This window comes from Capsicum annuum, chromosome 9, assembly GCF_002878395.1.
Source record: "Capsicum annuum cultivar UCD-10X-F1 chromosome 9, UCD10Xv1.1, whole genome shotgun sequence".
Classification (NCBI taxonomy): Eukaryota; Viridiplantae; Streptophyta; class Magnoliopsida; order Solanales; family Solanaceae; genus Capsicum; species Capsicum annuum.
This window is the reverse complement of record NC_061119.1, coordinates 4,733,156-4,749,627: the sequence shown is the minus strand read 5'-3', so window position 1 is coordinate 4,749,627 and position 16,472 is coordinate 4,733,156. Positions and strand designations below refer to the sequence as shown.

The window sequence follows — 16,472 nt, the reverse complement described above, 5'->3', positions numbered from 1 at the left end:
AGTGGACTAATTAGGAGAGGGAGGCACAAAATAGCCGTTGCCCCCTCCAACAGCTATTTTACAACGGTCAACAACGGCCAAAACCAAAAAAAAAAAAAAAAAAAAAAAATTAACATGCATCGGTCGGCGCCGGACCGGATCCGGCCAACCGAAACCGAAACTACCGGAAAAAAATGTCCCTCCGCACCGGTACCGTATTCCAGGTCGTTTGGTACCGGTATACCGGTACAAACCGGTTCCATTGCGTTACCGGACCGGACATGACCGGAAACGGACCGGAACCGGATTAACTCCGGTCCGTTGCCACCCTTATATGGGATTCAAGTACCCCACCCCAAAACTTTTAAAAATCAAATTTTTCCTTTGACAAATTATCAAATAATTTTAATTATAGGAAAATTATATGACATACTCCCTCCGTTTAAAAATAAAAAGACCGACGACCTCTTTTAATTTGGTACAGAGTTTAAAAAAATAAAGAAATTTTTAAAATATTTTGATCTTAAATTCAAATTGTGTCAAATATATCGAAATATCCTTTGATCTTGTTGTCTCAATCATGTCATATGAAAGTTGAAATGAAAGTATTGCAAAAAAAAAAAAAGAATCATTCTTTTTTAAATATTCTAAAAAGAAAGGTAAGTCATTTTGTTTTAAACGAAGGAAACAACTGTTTATGTATACAAATTTGTTGAGGCTTAATTGTATTACCTGTGGTTCTGTCCTTCCTCCCATCTCAACTACCTAAATATAAGGACAAATAACATAAATCCCAATAGTTTAAAGCTTAATTATAGAAAATTTTGATATTTTGCATAATTGTTATATTAATAGCACTCACATAACTCTTTTATAAAGAAAATGTGAAATATATTATAGAGAGCTCTCATGCTCAGAAGAAGAGAGTTGTAGAAATGAGGATGATGAGATGGATAGGTAAACATACTAGGAAAGATATGATTAAGAGTGAGTATATTACGAATAACGTGGAGTAGTGGACAAGACGAGAAAAACAATCTGAGATGATTTGAATATGTAAAGAGTAGATGCACAGATGACTCAGAAAGGCAATATGATAGGTTGAATATGGTGGGTATGAATAAAGGTAGAGGTAGACCGAAGAAGCATTGATAAGAGGTGATTAGAAAAAATATGACACAACTCCAGCTTACCTATGAAATGACCTTAGTTATAAGATATACATGTTACATATTAGGGTAATAGGATAAAAGGTTAGCAGGTGATTGAATTTTGACTCGCTTTTCGCCGAATTTGGGCTTGGTGGGAATTTGGGACAACTGCCTCTGCTGCAGTATTAGTCTTACACATGTAGTTTCTTTTAGTTATTGCATTGTTTCATTATTTTTTTAAATCTAATTGTTCTGTAATGCTTCGCGCGTATTAATTGATGTATTTTCTTCACGATCCGATACCCCTTTTTATAAATGCCTTGATGTGCTGGACTTGAGCCGTAATCTTTCGAAAACTTCTTTACTTCCACGAAGTAGGTAGGAAGTTCGCGTATATTCTATCCTCCTAAAACTCCCTTGTGAGATTACTCTAGATATTTTATTATTATTGTATTATGCTTAAATTTTTTAGCACTCTCCGCCTTTTATTAACTCTATCCACATACTCTATTTGTTTAATTTACTTAGCCATTATATTAAAAATAGTTTTTTCAATTTATTTATCCGTCTTATTAAATCAAGATAAATTTATTAGTTCATTCAATATTACATTTATCATTAAATAACTACATAAAATAGTAACAATCAAATTTTAACTTTCAATAAAGTTAATTTAGTAAATTAAATTTCTTGTTTTTTAAAAAGTGCGTCAAGTTAATATGTGGCAAAATTCAAATAATATGAAATAGAGAGAAGGAGAGTAATAAATCAAATATATATTTTTAAAAAATACATTGAGTCAAGTGATAAGTTATTTATCCTTAATTAAACATATGGGAATCAAGTACCCCACCCAAAATTATCAAATAATTTTAATTATAGGAAAATTATAAGATATACTCCCTCGGTTTAAAAAAAAGAGTGATCTCTTTTGATTCAGTAGAGAGTTTAAGAAAATAAAGAAGGTTTTTAAATGTTTTGATCTTAAATTCAAGTTGTGTCAAATATATGGAAATATCCTTTGATCTCGTGGTCTCGAAAATGACACTTGAAATTAGAAATTAAAGTATTGCAAAAAAAAAAGAATCATTCTTTTTGAAATATTTAAAAGGAAAGGTAGATCATTCTTTTTTAAACGAAGGAAGTAACTGTTTAGGTATACAATTTTTTGAGGGTTTATTGCATTATTTGTGGTTCGGTCCTTCCTCGTATCTCGACTACATAAAATTTAAGGCAACCAACATAAATCCCGACATTTTATAATTTAATTACAAAAAATATCGACATTTTGCATAATTACTGAAAACTTCGATTTCGAATCGGTCGAGATACATAATATATTTAATAAAGATACATTTTTTCTTTATAAATATACATAATTAGCACCTGATATATTTTTTTTGATTTTAATTCTATCGAGATACATAATTTTTTTCCTAATACATTTAATAGAAATCCATAATTAGCTGAGATTACTTTGTAAGTGTAGAAATTTGAATAAATATAGTAAATTAACATGTATGTTTATGTTATTTTTCCTAAAATTTACTCTCTCCATTTAAAAAAGAATAACCCACTTTAACTTGATACGAAATTTAAGAAAATAATATACTAAAATGCTATACTAAACATATTAGGCGAAAAGTTGGACTCAAAAGGAAAACAGAGGGAGTATTTATTTAAAGAAAAAACTTTAAAGTGAAAATATAAAAAGTTCTGTTTAATTAAGCTTTGCGGTTCCTTCTGTTCATCTACAGTGTTGTTCAAAATAGTGAAGAAATTTTCTTCCACATTCACAAGTGTTAAAAGAACAAATTTTGACAAGATGCCTTCAATGGCTGCTTACAATTTTTCAAGAAACACTCAACAACATCAATCTAAAGGGGACTTTTTTGCCAGGTTCTTTCTTGATTTTTTATTTTTTAGCAGTACCCCATTTGTTTAATTTACTTTTACCCCTTGTTGGTTTAATCCAAGAAGCTAATTTTTTTCTTCTGTGGTTATTTAACTATATGTATAGTGTACATGTTTTTTGTTTTTGTTTTTGATAATTGTGGTGTCCGGGCCATCTTTCGCGGACCTCGACTAATTTCACTTCTTTTTAATAAAAAAAATGCTTTTTAGCATACCCCATTTGTTTAATTTACTTATATCCCTTGTTGGTTCAATCCAAGAAGCTAAATTTTTCCTTCTGTGGTTTTTTAACTATATGTATATCAGGTACATGTTTTTTGTTTTTGTTTTTGATTGTTGTGGTGGCCAGGCCATCTTTCGCGCACCTTGACTAATTACAGGTTTTCGTTAAAAAAAAAAAATACTTTTTAGCATACCCGTTTTGTTTAATTTACTCTTATCCCTTGTTGGTTCAATCCAAGAAGCTATTTAACTATGTATATTAGTATATGTACATGTTTTTTTTATAACCGTGGTGTATGAGTTAGCTTTTGCGTCCCTGGACTAACATGGGATACCTACCAAGGCTAGGACAACTAGGACATAAGGGAATAATGACCTAGTGTTTTGTGGTCTCTGCTCAGATTTGAACCTGAGACCTTATCTTATGTACATGTTTATGTTCAAAGTATTGATCTTTTTTGTCAAGATTCTACTTTTTAGCATATTCCATTTGTTTAATTTACTTTTATCCCTTGTTGGTTTAATCCAAGAAGCTAAATGCTTCCTTCTGTGGTTATTTAACTACGTAGATCAGTATATGTGCATGCTTTTTTTTAATAACCATGGGGTACGAGTCAACTTTCGTGTCCCTGGACTAATTACATGGGATACCTGCCACCTACCTTTGTTTAACAAGGCTGTAACGCCCCGAGTCTGGTACCCGGAACGCTATACGGTGCTCATGACCCCGAAGGACCACAAGCTAATCCATGACTGATATCTGTACCTGTATACTGCATAATATATGGTATAATGCAGAAACATGAACTGAAAGGCCATAAGGTTCACATATCTGAAGTAAAACATAACATCTGAAAAGGGGTATGGAATACCCAAAACAACTGAAATAACTGTCTGATCATAATAGTCTAGAAAGCCTCTAATGACTGAACTGTCTGGATAAGGAGTTGATGGGACATGTCCCCAACTAACTCCAACTAATAAATTAATTAATGAGATAATAAAATAATGATCGTGCCCTCGAAAGATGAGGACTCACTTCTGACTCTAACTGCTGAGACTGGAATCTACTGATGCTCTGGAGCTCATGTCTCTGAACCTATGGCTATGGTATAAGCCACCATAGCGCAAATGCGTCAGTACTTTGAATGTACTGATATGCATGTGAGGTAGGCTAAATGCATGGGGTTCATATGCATGAACAATAATAATAACAAACGGACTATCATGAGCGTGAGAATACATGCATGAGACATAATAACTGACACTGATATCGTGATAGCATGATTACTGAATCTGAATACTGATAACATGACATACTGATACTGATATAACTGATAACATGAGTGACTGTATTTGACAGTCCTGAATCTGATGGAACTATCTGAGTTTTGTACTGTATCTGAGTTGACTGTATCTGATAGTCCTGAATTCTGTAACATGAAACTGTGGGAACTAGTCATCTAACCGACATGCCCCTAATACGCCATTATGGCTGCGTTGGGGTCCAATCTGTAACCCCAATTGGAAGGGTGTCAATACCGCGCCACTGGTAAGGACAATATGTGAGTAACCCTCATATAATAGGTAACTCTATTGAGAACGGTGGGAACCCTCCTATAACAGGTTAAGCCACATCATCTACCCTCATATAGCAGGCTATGATGTCTTAACCTATGCTGGCTACATAGTTCTAGAACGCAAGGACTGCTTCTAAGAATCACACCCTCATATAACAGGTGAGTTCCCCATCCTTGGGTTCACTCGGTGCTAATTTCTACTCCCATCTGAATGATCACTAAACATGATTTACTGAGCTGGACATGACCTGAGTTACTGAATTCCGTTGACTGACGAAATACTTCTGATATCTGATAACTGACTGAGTTCATGAGATCATGGAGATTTTCTGAGTCATAAGACTGTCTAAAGTCTAAGGAACATAGCTTGACTGAGAGTATCGTGAAAACATGACATGGCTCTAGGCACACAGCTAATGTTTCGGGTACAAGTACCCCAGGACTCGATAGAAGGAAACTGACAAAGCATGACGTACTTGAGCATATGACTAACATCATAATCCATAAATCATTTATTGAAGCATTTCATCAACCATGGGATATGCATAAACTTGTACATACATGGGGATTTTATGATATCATATTAATTGGGCATTTTCCTTCATCTAGGCATTTAATCAAACACATGATAGGCGTAGTATGTGTAAACAATATTTTCAACAATTAAGCATCATGATTCAATTCTAATTTCATCCTTCAAGAGTTTAGTCATAGGTTTACATGAATCTACATCTATACTAATCAATTCCACATGAAATTTATCACCAAACATGGATTAAAATTCAATTAGCCATTATCAACATGAACAAGAACAACCCAACATGAAATTCATAACGAAAATTCACAAACTTGAGTTTAGAAAGGGATTCTTGGGCTTCATGGACGAAAGGAGTCCATGAATGAACACTATGCATACCTGGGTTGAGTTTTTCTTGATGTTCTCGAACTCGAGGGATTTGAATCTCTTAGTTTCTTGGAGAAGATTTGGATTCTTGTTCTTGGGGTTTAATTTCAGAGAGAAACCCTAATGTTGTTGTTGAAATAATAATGAACAAAAATGGGCTGAAATCGGATATAACTGGGTATATATAAGTGGGTGGTAAATGATCAAAAATACCCCTGTTAAAACGGCTTGGAAAAAAACTGAACGGGCCTGCGACGGTGGGTGCGACGGTCCGCCGGCCCTGACCGCCGCTCCTAGGCAGAATGGGGTCTCACTGTTTTGGCTGCGACGGCTTGGGCGATGGCCCGTCGCAAGTTCGACGGTCCGTCAACCTGACCGTCGCACCTTATCCAGAAGGTGGTCTCACTGTTTCCCTTGCGACGGCTTGAGAGACGGTCCGTCGCTAGTCCGACGGTCCGTCGGCCTCACCGTCGCATCTGGGCGGTTTTACTACCTTCTGTATTTTGTCCATAACTTTCTCTTCCGATGTCGGATTTTGATGAAATTGGTATCGTTGGAAAGCTAATTCGATTTCCCACACGACAAAAAGTGAAAATCTTAAAAATACAACGTGTACAAAAGTGGATTCATCTTCCAAAGAAAGCTTTTAACATTCTTGAGACGATTTCAAGCTAGGAAAAAGTACGGGGTATTACAAAGGCTAGGAACAATGGAAGAATCACCCAGTGTAGGTAACTCTGTCTACCAAGGCTAGGACAACTAGGACACAAGGGAATAATTACCTAGTGTTTCGTGGTCTCTGCTCAAATTTGAACCTGAGACCTTATGTTATGTACATGTTTATGTTCAAAGTTTTGGTTTTTTTTTGCCAGGTTTCTAATTTTTAGCATACCCCATTTGTTTGGTTTGCTTTTGTTCCTTGTTGATTCAATCCAAGAAGCAAAATGCTTCCTTTTCTGGGTATTTAACTACGTAGATCAGTATATGTGCATGTTTTTTTTTACTAACCGTGGTGTACGAGTCGACTTTCGTGTCCCTGGACTAATTACATGGGATACCTACCACCTACCTTTGTTTAACAAGGCTAGGAAAAATGGAAGAATCATCTAGTGTACGTAACTCTGTCTACCAAGGTTAGGACAGCTAGGACATAAGGGAATAAATACTTTGTGGTCTCTGCTCGGATTTGAACCTGAGACCTTATGTTATGTACATGTTTATGTTCAAAGTTTTGATTTTTTTGCCAGGTTTCTAATTTTTAGCATACCCCGTTTGTTTGGTTTGCTTTTGTTCCTTATTGTTTCAATCCAAGAAGCAAAATGCTTCCTTTTCTGGATATTTAACTACGTAGATCAGTATGTGTGCATGTTTTTTGTTTTTGTTTTTGATAATTGTGGTGTCCGGGCCATTTTTCGCAGCTCGACTAATTTCAGGTTCTTTTTTTAAAAAATAAAACTTTTTAGCATACCACATTTGTTTAATTTACTTTTATCCCTTGTTGGTTCAATCCAAGAAGCTATATGCTTCCTTTTCTGGGTATTTTAATTATGTACTATCAGTATATTTACATGTTCTTTTTTATAATCGTGATGTCCGAGCCAACTTTTACACATCTTGACTAATTCCATGAGATACCCATTACTTCCCACGAGGAACTATTTTTTGTATCTCCTGAGATTTGAACTTGAGGCCTCATATAAAGTAAATGTTATGTTCAAAGTTTTGATCTTTTTTGCTTGGTTTCTACTTTTTAGCATACCCCTTTTGTTTAATTTGCTTTTATCCCTTGTTGATTCAGTCCACGAGGCTAAATTTATCCTTTTGTGGGTATTTAATTATGTATGTGTTCAAAGGTTGATTTTTTTCTGTTTGCCAGTTTTCTACTTTTTAGCATACTTAGTTTTATTCCTTGTCGATTCAATCCAAGAAGTTGAATGCTCCCTTTTGTGTGTATTTACTTATGTATAGTGGCGGAGCCATGATTTTCTCCAAGGTATGTTCAAAATAAGAGGAAATAAACACAAAAAGAAGCCAAAGGGGTTCAACATCTACTACATATGTACATAAAGTATTATTTGAACCATGTATAAAATGTGTAATTCTCCATCGAAGTGGTTTTGGGTGAACCCGGCTCCACTCCCCTGTATATGCACACGTTTATGTTCAAAGATTTGATCTTTTTTGCCAGTTTTCTACTTTTTAGCATACCCCATTTGTTTAATTTACTTTTTATCCCTTATTGATTTAATCCAAGATGCTAAAATTTTCCATTTGTGGGTATTTAACTATGTATATGCAAGTGTTATCGAAAGCAAATAGCCCAGGAAAGTTATAAGGTCCTTTGGGGCTTTAAGAGCAAACGGCAAATAACGGGAGAAGCAATACAAATATATATGTTTAGCTTAAAACTAATAAATTGTATGCATGAATGACAAATATATGAACAAAGAAATATAAAAAAGAAATTACGATAAAGTGAAATATCAATTGTTTAGTGTCTGCCTCTTTACAAGAGGCTTATTAGCAAGGAAAAGTATGTCTTAGAACCTTGATGATGACACTGAAGTGCACCTTAAGCAGCACGAAGTACTTAACACATTTTGATAACACTGTTATATGTTCATGTTTATGTTCAAAGGTTTGATCTTTTTTGTCAGGTTTATACTTTTTAGTATATACCCCATTTGTTTGATTTACTTTTATCCCTTGTTAGTTCAGTCCCAAAAGCTTAGAAAGTGCTACCTTTTGTGGGTATATAGTTATGTATATGCACAGCCTTATGTTCAAAGATTTGAGTTTTTTGGTATGAAATTTTTGCAGGAAGCAAAAGATTGAGCAACAGAGGAAAAATTTACCAATTGCTGAAGGTACTGTTTAACTTGATTCGACACCTTTAGTCTAATGTCTGCTTTTGTTTTTTTCTTCTCTTTTCCAACCCATTCTGAGTATTTCAGTGGGAGCTGTTTTTCATTTTATTGATTATTTTATAATAATCTGTTTTTAGTGTATGGCCAGTGGGAAATTATTTTTTTTTGGCGGTTACAGACTCTCTACATTCCAAGGTAGTGGTAAGGTCTGTGTACACACCCTCCCGAGACCCCACTTCTGACACTGGGCATGTTGTTGGTGTTGTTGTTGGCGGTTACAACTAATTTTATTAGAGATTCTAAGGTGTTGTGGTTGCTCTGCCTTTGTGAGCTTCTTCACATTGCCGGTTCCCTGAAAAAGGAGGAGGGTTTCAGTAGGCTGGAAGCCAGCATAAACTTGCCAATTCATGATGAATCATCGTAAATCCCCAACTTGTTTGGGACTGAGGTGTAGGTGTTGCTATTGTATTCTAGGGTGCTGTGGGTGCTCTATAATGAAACAAGCATGAATGCTGTGTGTAATTTATTGAGAAGAGAGTGCTTGCATTATTTTTCATTTTAATGCTATTTTATTGTTTTGTTTTCATCTGTTCTGTGTTTTGGTTTTCTGTATTCTGTGGATTTTCATCTTACACATGTTATTTGATTAACTCCAGTCGAAAGGAGGCTCATGGAAGAGGTGCGGAACAATGATACTCTGATAATTGTTGGAGAAACTGGAAGTGGAAAGACAACTCGTAAGTACTTTGCTACATGTCCCCTCTTAGGTTCACTGACATGCATCTGAGCAGAATCATTTGCATTGCAGTACTTTATATAATACTTCAATGATGGTGGTCATTCATGATGTTGCATAGTCCATAGTGTCAGTTCTAAGGCCTTTGACGTCTTCATTTAGTAAAACGGATAAAAGATTTACGCGCATTGCATCTTTCTTCTTTATCTCTGCTTGGGACTGGGTTTATTTGTGGTTCATCAGTCCTAACTGAGGTGTGTAAAGGTCTCTTTCTGTCTGTTTGTGCGAGTCAAGCATTATGGAACTGGTGAAATTTTGAAGATCGCTGGCATATGGTTCATTGATTATTTGGTGAAAATGTAACAGATGATGTACGTGTGGATTTAGTAGTCATGACATTGAATAATTTCTGAGAATCTTTTTTCTTTTGTAGTGAGGGATTGAGGTAGCTGTTAAAATAAGGTATAGGCTCTCTCTGGGGCATAGTCGATCTGGAGTTTTCTGAAGGAATCCATCTGTACACTATAAGCTTTTACTTTCCGTAATTGCAAGCTGAGGTTGAATCCAACTCCCCATTGTTTTCCATGTTTGCTTATTCTTTCTGTTTTCAACTCTTGTTAGAAGAATTGGGGAATTTCTCACCTTTTGGTTGATGAGTGTATTTGAGGTTGAGATATATGCGAGGATTGACAGCTGGAAGGATGATGAATCAGACGGGAGACCATACTCTTAAGAAAGTTTCAGTTAAATCCAAGTAATCCTCACTAACATGGTCTAGCGATAAACCAAGGATGACTTGTGGTGGTTAGTGACCGTTTGTGATGGTCATAACTGCTTGAGTTGTGCACCTGAAAGGAATGAATTGTCATCAGATAACTCACTCTGTTTTGTCGGTTCCGTATTTTGAGTGTCCTGATTATACATCCTGATAATTGTAATGAACTTATATGTACTTTCCTATGAATTTTGAGATTATTCTTGGATCCTCTTTTCGCTATTTCTTTTGAATTCTATAGAAATAAGTACACTAGAATACTGTAAGTAATAAAAAATGAATGCATCTTTTGTATTATTTATCAGATAGAAATAGGTACGTGTTGCATGGTTTAGCTGCTATCTTGAAATTCCTCAGGTTTATTCTGTTGTGACCTCTATCTTTGCAGAACTACCTCAGTATCTTTTTAAATGGGGATTTTGCCATGATGGTGGTATCATTGGGATAACTCAACCTAGACGTGTGGCTGCTATCACTGTTGCTAAACGCGTTGCTGAGGAAAGTGGAGTTCCATTAGGTCAAAGGGTTGGATATGCTATTAGATTTGAAGATGTAACTTCTGTCCAAACAAAGATCAAATATATGACAGATGGTTTGCTTCTGAGGTAATAAGAAAAACAAAAAGTTTGATGCATAACATGTATGAGTCTCACTTTGCTGAAAGAAAAAAAGAGTAATATGCCCATGGCTATGGATTGTTGCATATACGGGCATGCGTGGAGAGTTTGTTCATTTTCCGCTTAGAGTTTACTTCACATTACATGATAGAGGCTATTTATGATTATCTTAAGCTGCATCTGGAAAAATTAATGTATAAATGGTGAATGACATTTCACTATTACAGGGAAGCATTATTGGATCCATACCTCTCCAAGTATTCTGTTATTATTGTTGATGAGGCGCACGAGCGAACTATCCACACTGATGTATTGCTTGGATTGTTAAAGAATGTACAGAAAGCAAGGTCAAAATCGATAAACGGAGTGGTAAATACTGATCATAATAATTCTAATGCCGGGCATGACTTGGAGGAAAGGATTGGCAATCAGAATGACGGTATTTTGAAGCCATGTCAAGCGAAAAAGTACAACCTGTTGAAATTGATCATCATGTCAGCCAGTTTGGATGCACGAGTTTTCTCAGAGTACTTTGGTGGTGCAAGAGCTGTTCATGTTCAGGGACGGCAGTTTCCTGTCGATATATTCTACACTCATAAGCCTGAGACAGATTGCATAGATGCGGCTTTGATTACTATATTTCAGGTTTTTTACGTCGATCTTGTTGCTCCACAATTTAGTGTTTGAACTGATCGACAGTGTCATTAAATTTTCACAAACAGCAATGTGTGCCTTTGTTGTTGCTTTCTAGTTGTATCTATTTATCAGCTCGTAGCTTGATTTGTTACTACTTTCTTCCAACTTGTTTTGCTAGATACATCTAGAGGAGGGTCCTGGTGATATACTTGTATTCCTTACTGGTCAAGAAGAGATTGAATCCGTTGAGAGGCTTATCCATGAACGCCTCCGACAATTACCTGAAAGCAGTAGGAAGCTCTTAACTTTTCCCATATTCTCATCACTTCCCTCTGAGAAGCAAATGAAGGTTTTCATGCCTTCACCACCGGGATATCGTAAGGTTGGTTTGTTTCTTTGGATAGCTTACTTTTTGAATTTGACTTTGATGATTTACTTTTTTTTTTGTCTATATCCAGGGTTGCATTTAGGTCTATAGGTAAAACATGACTTAAATGAAATTCATTGAATTGTTCCGGATGCACGTATCATATATTAAGGGGATATATATGTCAGTTGGGGATAAACGTGTGGGTCAATTTTTTTCTCCAGGATAGGTGCATATGGGTGGTCAGTCGTTAGTGTTTCCGACATTTCTTTGTTTGGTTGAGCTTCTTCCGGTGCATCCCTTTGTGTACTAATTTTATAAACTTCGATCTACTCAATATAAATATATGAAATTAATACCTGCCATAAAGAAGCATTCATTTAGTTATCTCCATCGTAAGGGAAATAAAGTTTGGTTATATGCTGGCGTTTAGCCTTGTACTTGTTGCAATATGGGCTTAGCATTGTGAATGTGCATTTTTATTATTTGTCTCTGTTTAATAATAATGCTAACACGTTCTTGATCCAATTTCTCTGGTATGCTTGACATGAAGTTTTCACGGCTGAAAATTTGGTATTTGTTCTGAGTGGGCAAGCTATGTCCACTAAAACCAGATTATAATTCTTTCATTTGGTGTTTAGGTGATTTTGGCAACAAATATTGCTGAGACATCTGTGACAATACCTGGAATTAGGTACGTAGTTGATCCTGGACTGGTGAAAGCACGAACATATGATCCTAAGATGGGAGTTGATTCATTGATCATTGTCACAACATCTAAAGCGCAAGCTCTGCAAAGGAGGTAGGGTGCTTGCAAATGCATTTAAATCTCAATACACATTGATAGATTGACTAAATCACCTTCTTTCCTCTACTAACTTTAGTCAGAAACATTTTTTGTCCCGCTTTTGTAAAATATATGGTGGTGATTTGAACCATAATCCCTTCTTACTTTGCATTGTTCAAGGAAGCGCATATACCCATAAGGCCTCACATGCGTGTCATATTCATATTTGACATATAGGATAGGCTAAGTATACGTACCAGGATGTACTTATTCTTCAATTTTTTTCTCATCTTGGATCTGTATCTATCACTTAGGTACAGATATCGTTTACACGGCCAACGAAATGTTGATGAGATCAACATAGGAAATAGGACAATTGTTATTGTAAGCGTATTTTTCTTTTCGAAGCAGAAGAACTGTATTGGAGGATTCTTTTCTGGTAAGAGATAGAAGCTAAAATTTTTAAAAATTCAACAAATAGAAGTAGCTTATTCTTTCCATCTGCCTAATATTTGGTGGGCAGAGTTATCCCGTATTTGTATTGGTGGGAAGTAAAAGGTGCCCGGTGGAATAATCCAGGTGCTTGATAAACAGGAGACAAAGTTAAACGTAAAAATTTCTGGGTGTATCCTCCGGAAGTAAAATCCATGGTAGGATGGTAGGATGGTGATCTAGAAGTTGAGCCAATGCAGTAGGATTTATTTATACAGGGGTGAAATGGATAACGGATTTTTGCTCTATTTTGGCTATATGGTCTGTTAAATATCAAATCATGGGTTAATTTCTTGAATTTTTTTAGTGGGCGTGCAGGACGTGATGGACCTGGGAAATGCTATCGTTTGTATCAAGAAAGTTTCTTTGAGAAACTTACAGATTCTACGTTACCTGAGATTAAGAGATGTGACCTCTCGAATGTTGTATTGCAGCTCAAGGCTCTAGGCATTGATGATGTCGTTAACTTTGACTTCATTGAAAAACCAGACAGGTGATTACCCCCGTGAGTGAGACAAGTTTTTCAGTGCATTTTGCAAGTTTTTCTTTGAATCCTTAATCTCCAATGTTATCCTATAGTCTGGTACTAATATTTCTTTTACTTCATTTGTCTGGCTTAAGTTAGTTTGGCACGTGTTTAACCATTGAATCGGTATCTATCTCTAGCTTGGTGGTACTATATCGTTTCACTACACATATGTTACGTAATTCTGCCATTTTTTATGTATAAAAACCATTTCATGTTTTGTTAATTAACGAAGCGCAAGGAGAACATCCGTCCTACTGGTATAACCGGAAAACCGGCATTTTCCCTGTGAAATTATTTGAAGCATCATCAGCATCGCCAAAATTACTCTATTTTGCTGGAAAATCCTTGCTGCTTGTTATAAAGCCGTCTTATGAAATACCCCTCTACTAAGTGATCTCACTGTTCATGCGAAGAGAAAATTATAGTAATTTACTCGACAACAGCCTAACATTTGTGCTGTTCCTTCCTTATGGAGCAGAACGTTGCACCACCTGAAAATCATGCATTATCACATTACTGATGATGCAGTCATTCAGTGCTTGGATGTTGTCTTGCAATTATTGTTTTCATCCTAGACTATAATTTCTTCCTCGATTCTCTTTGAACAGGACTGCTGTAGTCAACTCATTGTGGTCTCTCTACTTATTGGGCGCTGTAACAGAAGAGAATAAACTTTCAGATGTTGGACATCAAATGGCCAGGCTGCCCCTTGATCCAGTCTATTCTAAGGCTCTAATTGTTGCTAGCCAGTTCGGCTGCTTGAAAGAAATGTTGATCTGTGTTGCAATGCTTTCAGTGGAATCTATTTTCTATGCACCACGTGAAAAGTTGGAAGAGGTAGTCCTTTGTGCTCCTAGTTGTGATTCATTCTCCTCCCCCCTCCCAATTTTCCCTTTCTGTCCGTGTTGAAGTATTTCCATATGACGAAAAAGATTAGCTTATTAGTTCATCCAATCATCTGTGCTGGAATATCTTGTGTGTTCAAGCTATAGTTAAAGACAACATGTTCATGGGATTGTAGCAAACTTCTTTCTTTCTATAAGTCAAACGCGTCGAATTGTTTTGTTTGATGCTTCCATCTGTTAAGATAGCATCCTATGCTGACCCTTCTGTTTTTAATTCAAAAAAAGATACTTTTGCTGGATGCCATCCTCCGTCGTCATCCTTATAAAAAGAAAGATGCTTTTGCTGGAGGTTAGCTTGGCCGCATCGCTCTGGTGTTCTCCCTCTTAAGCTATGTAGTATGACAAACTTTTTTATGTCCCGCCCCCCTTCCCTCCTTCGTAAGTAATTTGCCTCCTTCGTCAATATTACAACAACAACAACAACAACATACCCAGTATATTCCCACCAAGTGGGGTCTGGGGAGGTTAAGTGTACGCAGTCCATACCACTACCTTTGATGTGAGATAGAGAGGCTGTTTCCGATAGACCCCCGGCTCAAAATAAAACAATCTAGACAAGGAAAGAGTCAGATGCTATAACAGCTCAAAAACCACCTCCTTCGTCAATATTGTCATGAAAAATTCCTCCAGCTCGAGAAAGCTTCTAAGGCTAATGTCCCACAGTATCCTACTATTCTCATCCTTCCATGTTGAATACCTAACAGTTATATAGTACAACTGTTCTAGTTTCATTTTCCTTTTGATTTCTGTATCTAAGTTTTAAGTTCAAGTAAATTGTGTTGCATGAAATGGTGAATGGACTGTAGAAGAATTTTGTATGCAGTTTTAGCAACTGTTGTCAAGTATTGACTTTTCTCTATTCATGTGTCAAGTATTTCTGTCATCAAATATTTATAGAAAGCACTCTGAACAATTTTACTTGTTTTCGCCAGTCACGGAATGCGTTGAAAAGTTTTGCAAGTCCAGAGGGGGATCATTTGACGTTGCTTAACGTATACCGCGCTGCTGATGAGTTCTTTCAGAAGAACAAGATGGTAAATAGCGAGGAAAGAGCTGAAAAGAATCTTAGAAAATGGTGCAAGGATAATTATATTAACAGTCGCTCTCTAAAACATGCTCGTGATATCCACAGGTATGCATTATGTACTTCAACCTCCAAATTCTTATGTCCATGCTCGTCGTATCTCACTGTTATACGATGTATATGGCTATATGCTTCTTCTCCTCATTTTCTGGGGCCTTGAGCATGTAATGATATCTTAAGCTTTCTACTTATTGTTGCAGTCAAATTCTGAGAAATGTTGAACAAATGGGACTCCGCGTCACTTCTTGTGAAGATGATATGCTTCTCCTTCGCAGATGCCTTGCCGCCTCGTTTTTCCTTAAAGTAGCTATGAAGCAGCCTGATGGTGCATACAGGTAAAGTTTTTGCGGTTTTATCTGGCATCAATCGTTGTATCTACTTGGATTTTGTTCCGGTATGTGACATTGATTTGATGTACTGACAGGGTCACGTTAAGTGGTTTGATGGTCCAAATACACCCGTCTTCTGTCTTGTTCCGAGCCAAGCCAGAGTGTATAGTTTTCAATGAACTCGTCCGTACTAATCATAGTTATGTCCGTAATGTTTCTAGAATCGATTACTTGTGGCTCATCGAGCTGGCTCCTCACTTGTACGCGGTGCAAGACTAAACGTGTTCACTAGCCATACTGTTATTTATATTGGTAAAAGATCTGTTCATTGTTCATATATGGTTTTACCAATTTCCCAGTTCCAACTGCCTGATGAGATCAGCTGATCAATTGTCATCAGTTTTACGTTGTGAAATTGTGTTTGTATTAAATGTTTTTTGATTCGCTCTGGAGGGACGTTGTTCAGAAACAACCTCTACTTCATCGGAGGTAGTGGTATGGACTGCGGACCCCACATTGTGGGAATACACTGGCTATGTTCCAGACATGCCGAAAACATGATTAGAGAGTCACTTTTGTTCAGTCAGACACCACTTTC

General features: G+C 36.4%; 1 protein-coding gene across 2 annotated transcripts; it reads left to right on the top strand.

Moving 5' to 3' along the window:
- Positions 1–2,767: 2,767 nt before the first annotated feature.
- On the top strand, positions 2,768–16,209 carry LOC107843117 (pre-mRNA-splicing factor ATP-dependent RNA helicase DEAH10). 2 transcript variants are annotated; one of them, XM_047396031.1, is made up of 13 exons: positions 6,984–6,997; positions 8,571–8,617; positions 9,274–9,354; positions 9,787–9,815; positions 10,517–10,733; positions 10,973–11,390; positions 11,560–11,763; positions 12,390–12,550; positions 13,335–13,520; positions 14,165–14,393; positions 15,394–15,593; positions 15,746–15,880; positions 15,970–16,209. In XM_047396031.1, exons 5-13 carry the CDS (start codon positions 10,711–10,713, stop codon positions 16,151–16,153), a joined length of 1,740 nt encoding a protein of 579 aa, XP_047251987.1. In that variant the 5' UTR covers positions 6,984–6,997; positions 8,571–8,617; positions 9,274–9,354; positions 9,787–9,815; positions 10,517–10,710; the 3' UTR covers positions 16,154–16,209. The 2 variants fall into 2 exon arrangements, with proteins under 2 accessions (XP_016542781.2, XP_047251987.1); XM_016687295.2 differs by lacking the exons at positions 6,984–6,997; positions 9,787–9,815 and adding an exon at positions 2,768–3,029.
- The last annotated feature ends 263 nt before the right edge of the window (positions 16,210–16,472 follow it).

Excerpts from the sequence above, each read along its gene's own strand:
- LOC107843117 (XM_016687295.2), top strand. The coding sequence starts at position 2,956 with ATGCCTTCAATGGCTGCTTACAATTTTTCAAGAAACACTCAACAACAT. Across the intron at positions 9,355-10,516 it reads TGGAAGTGGAAAGACAACTC|AACTACCTCAGTATCTTTTT; the intron begins GTAAGTACTTTG and ends CTATCTTTGCAG. Across the intron at positions 10,734-10,972 it reads ACAGATGGTTTGCTTCTGAG|GGAAGCATTATTGGATCCAT; the intron begins GTAATAAGAAAA and ends TCACTATTACAG.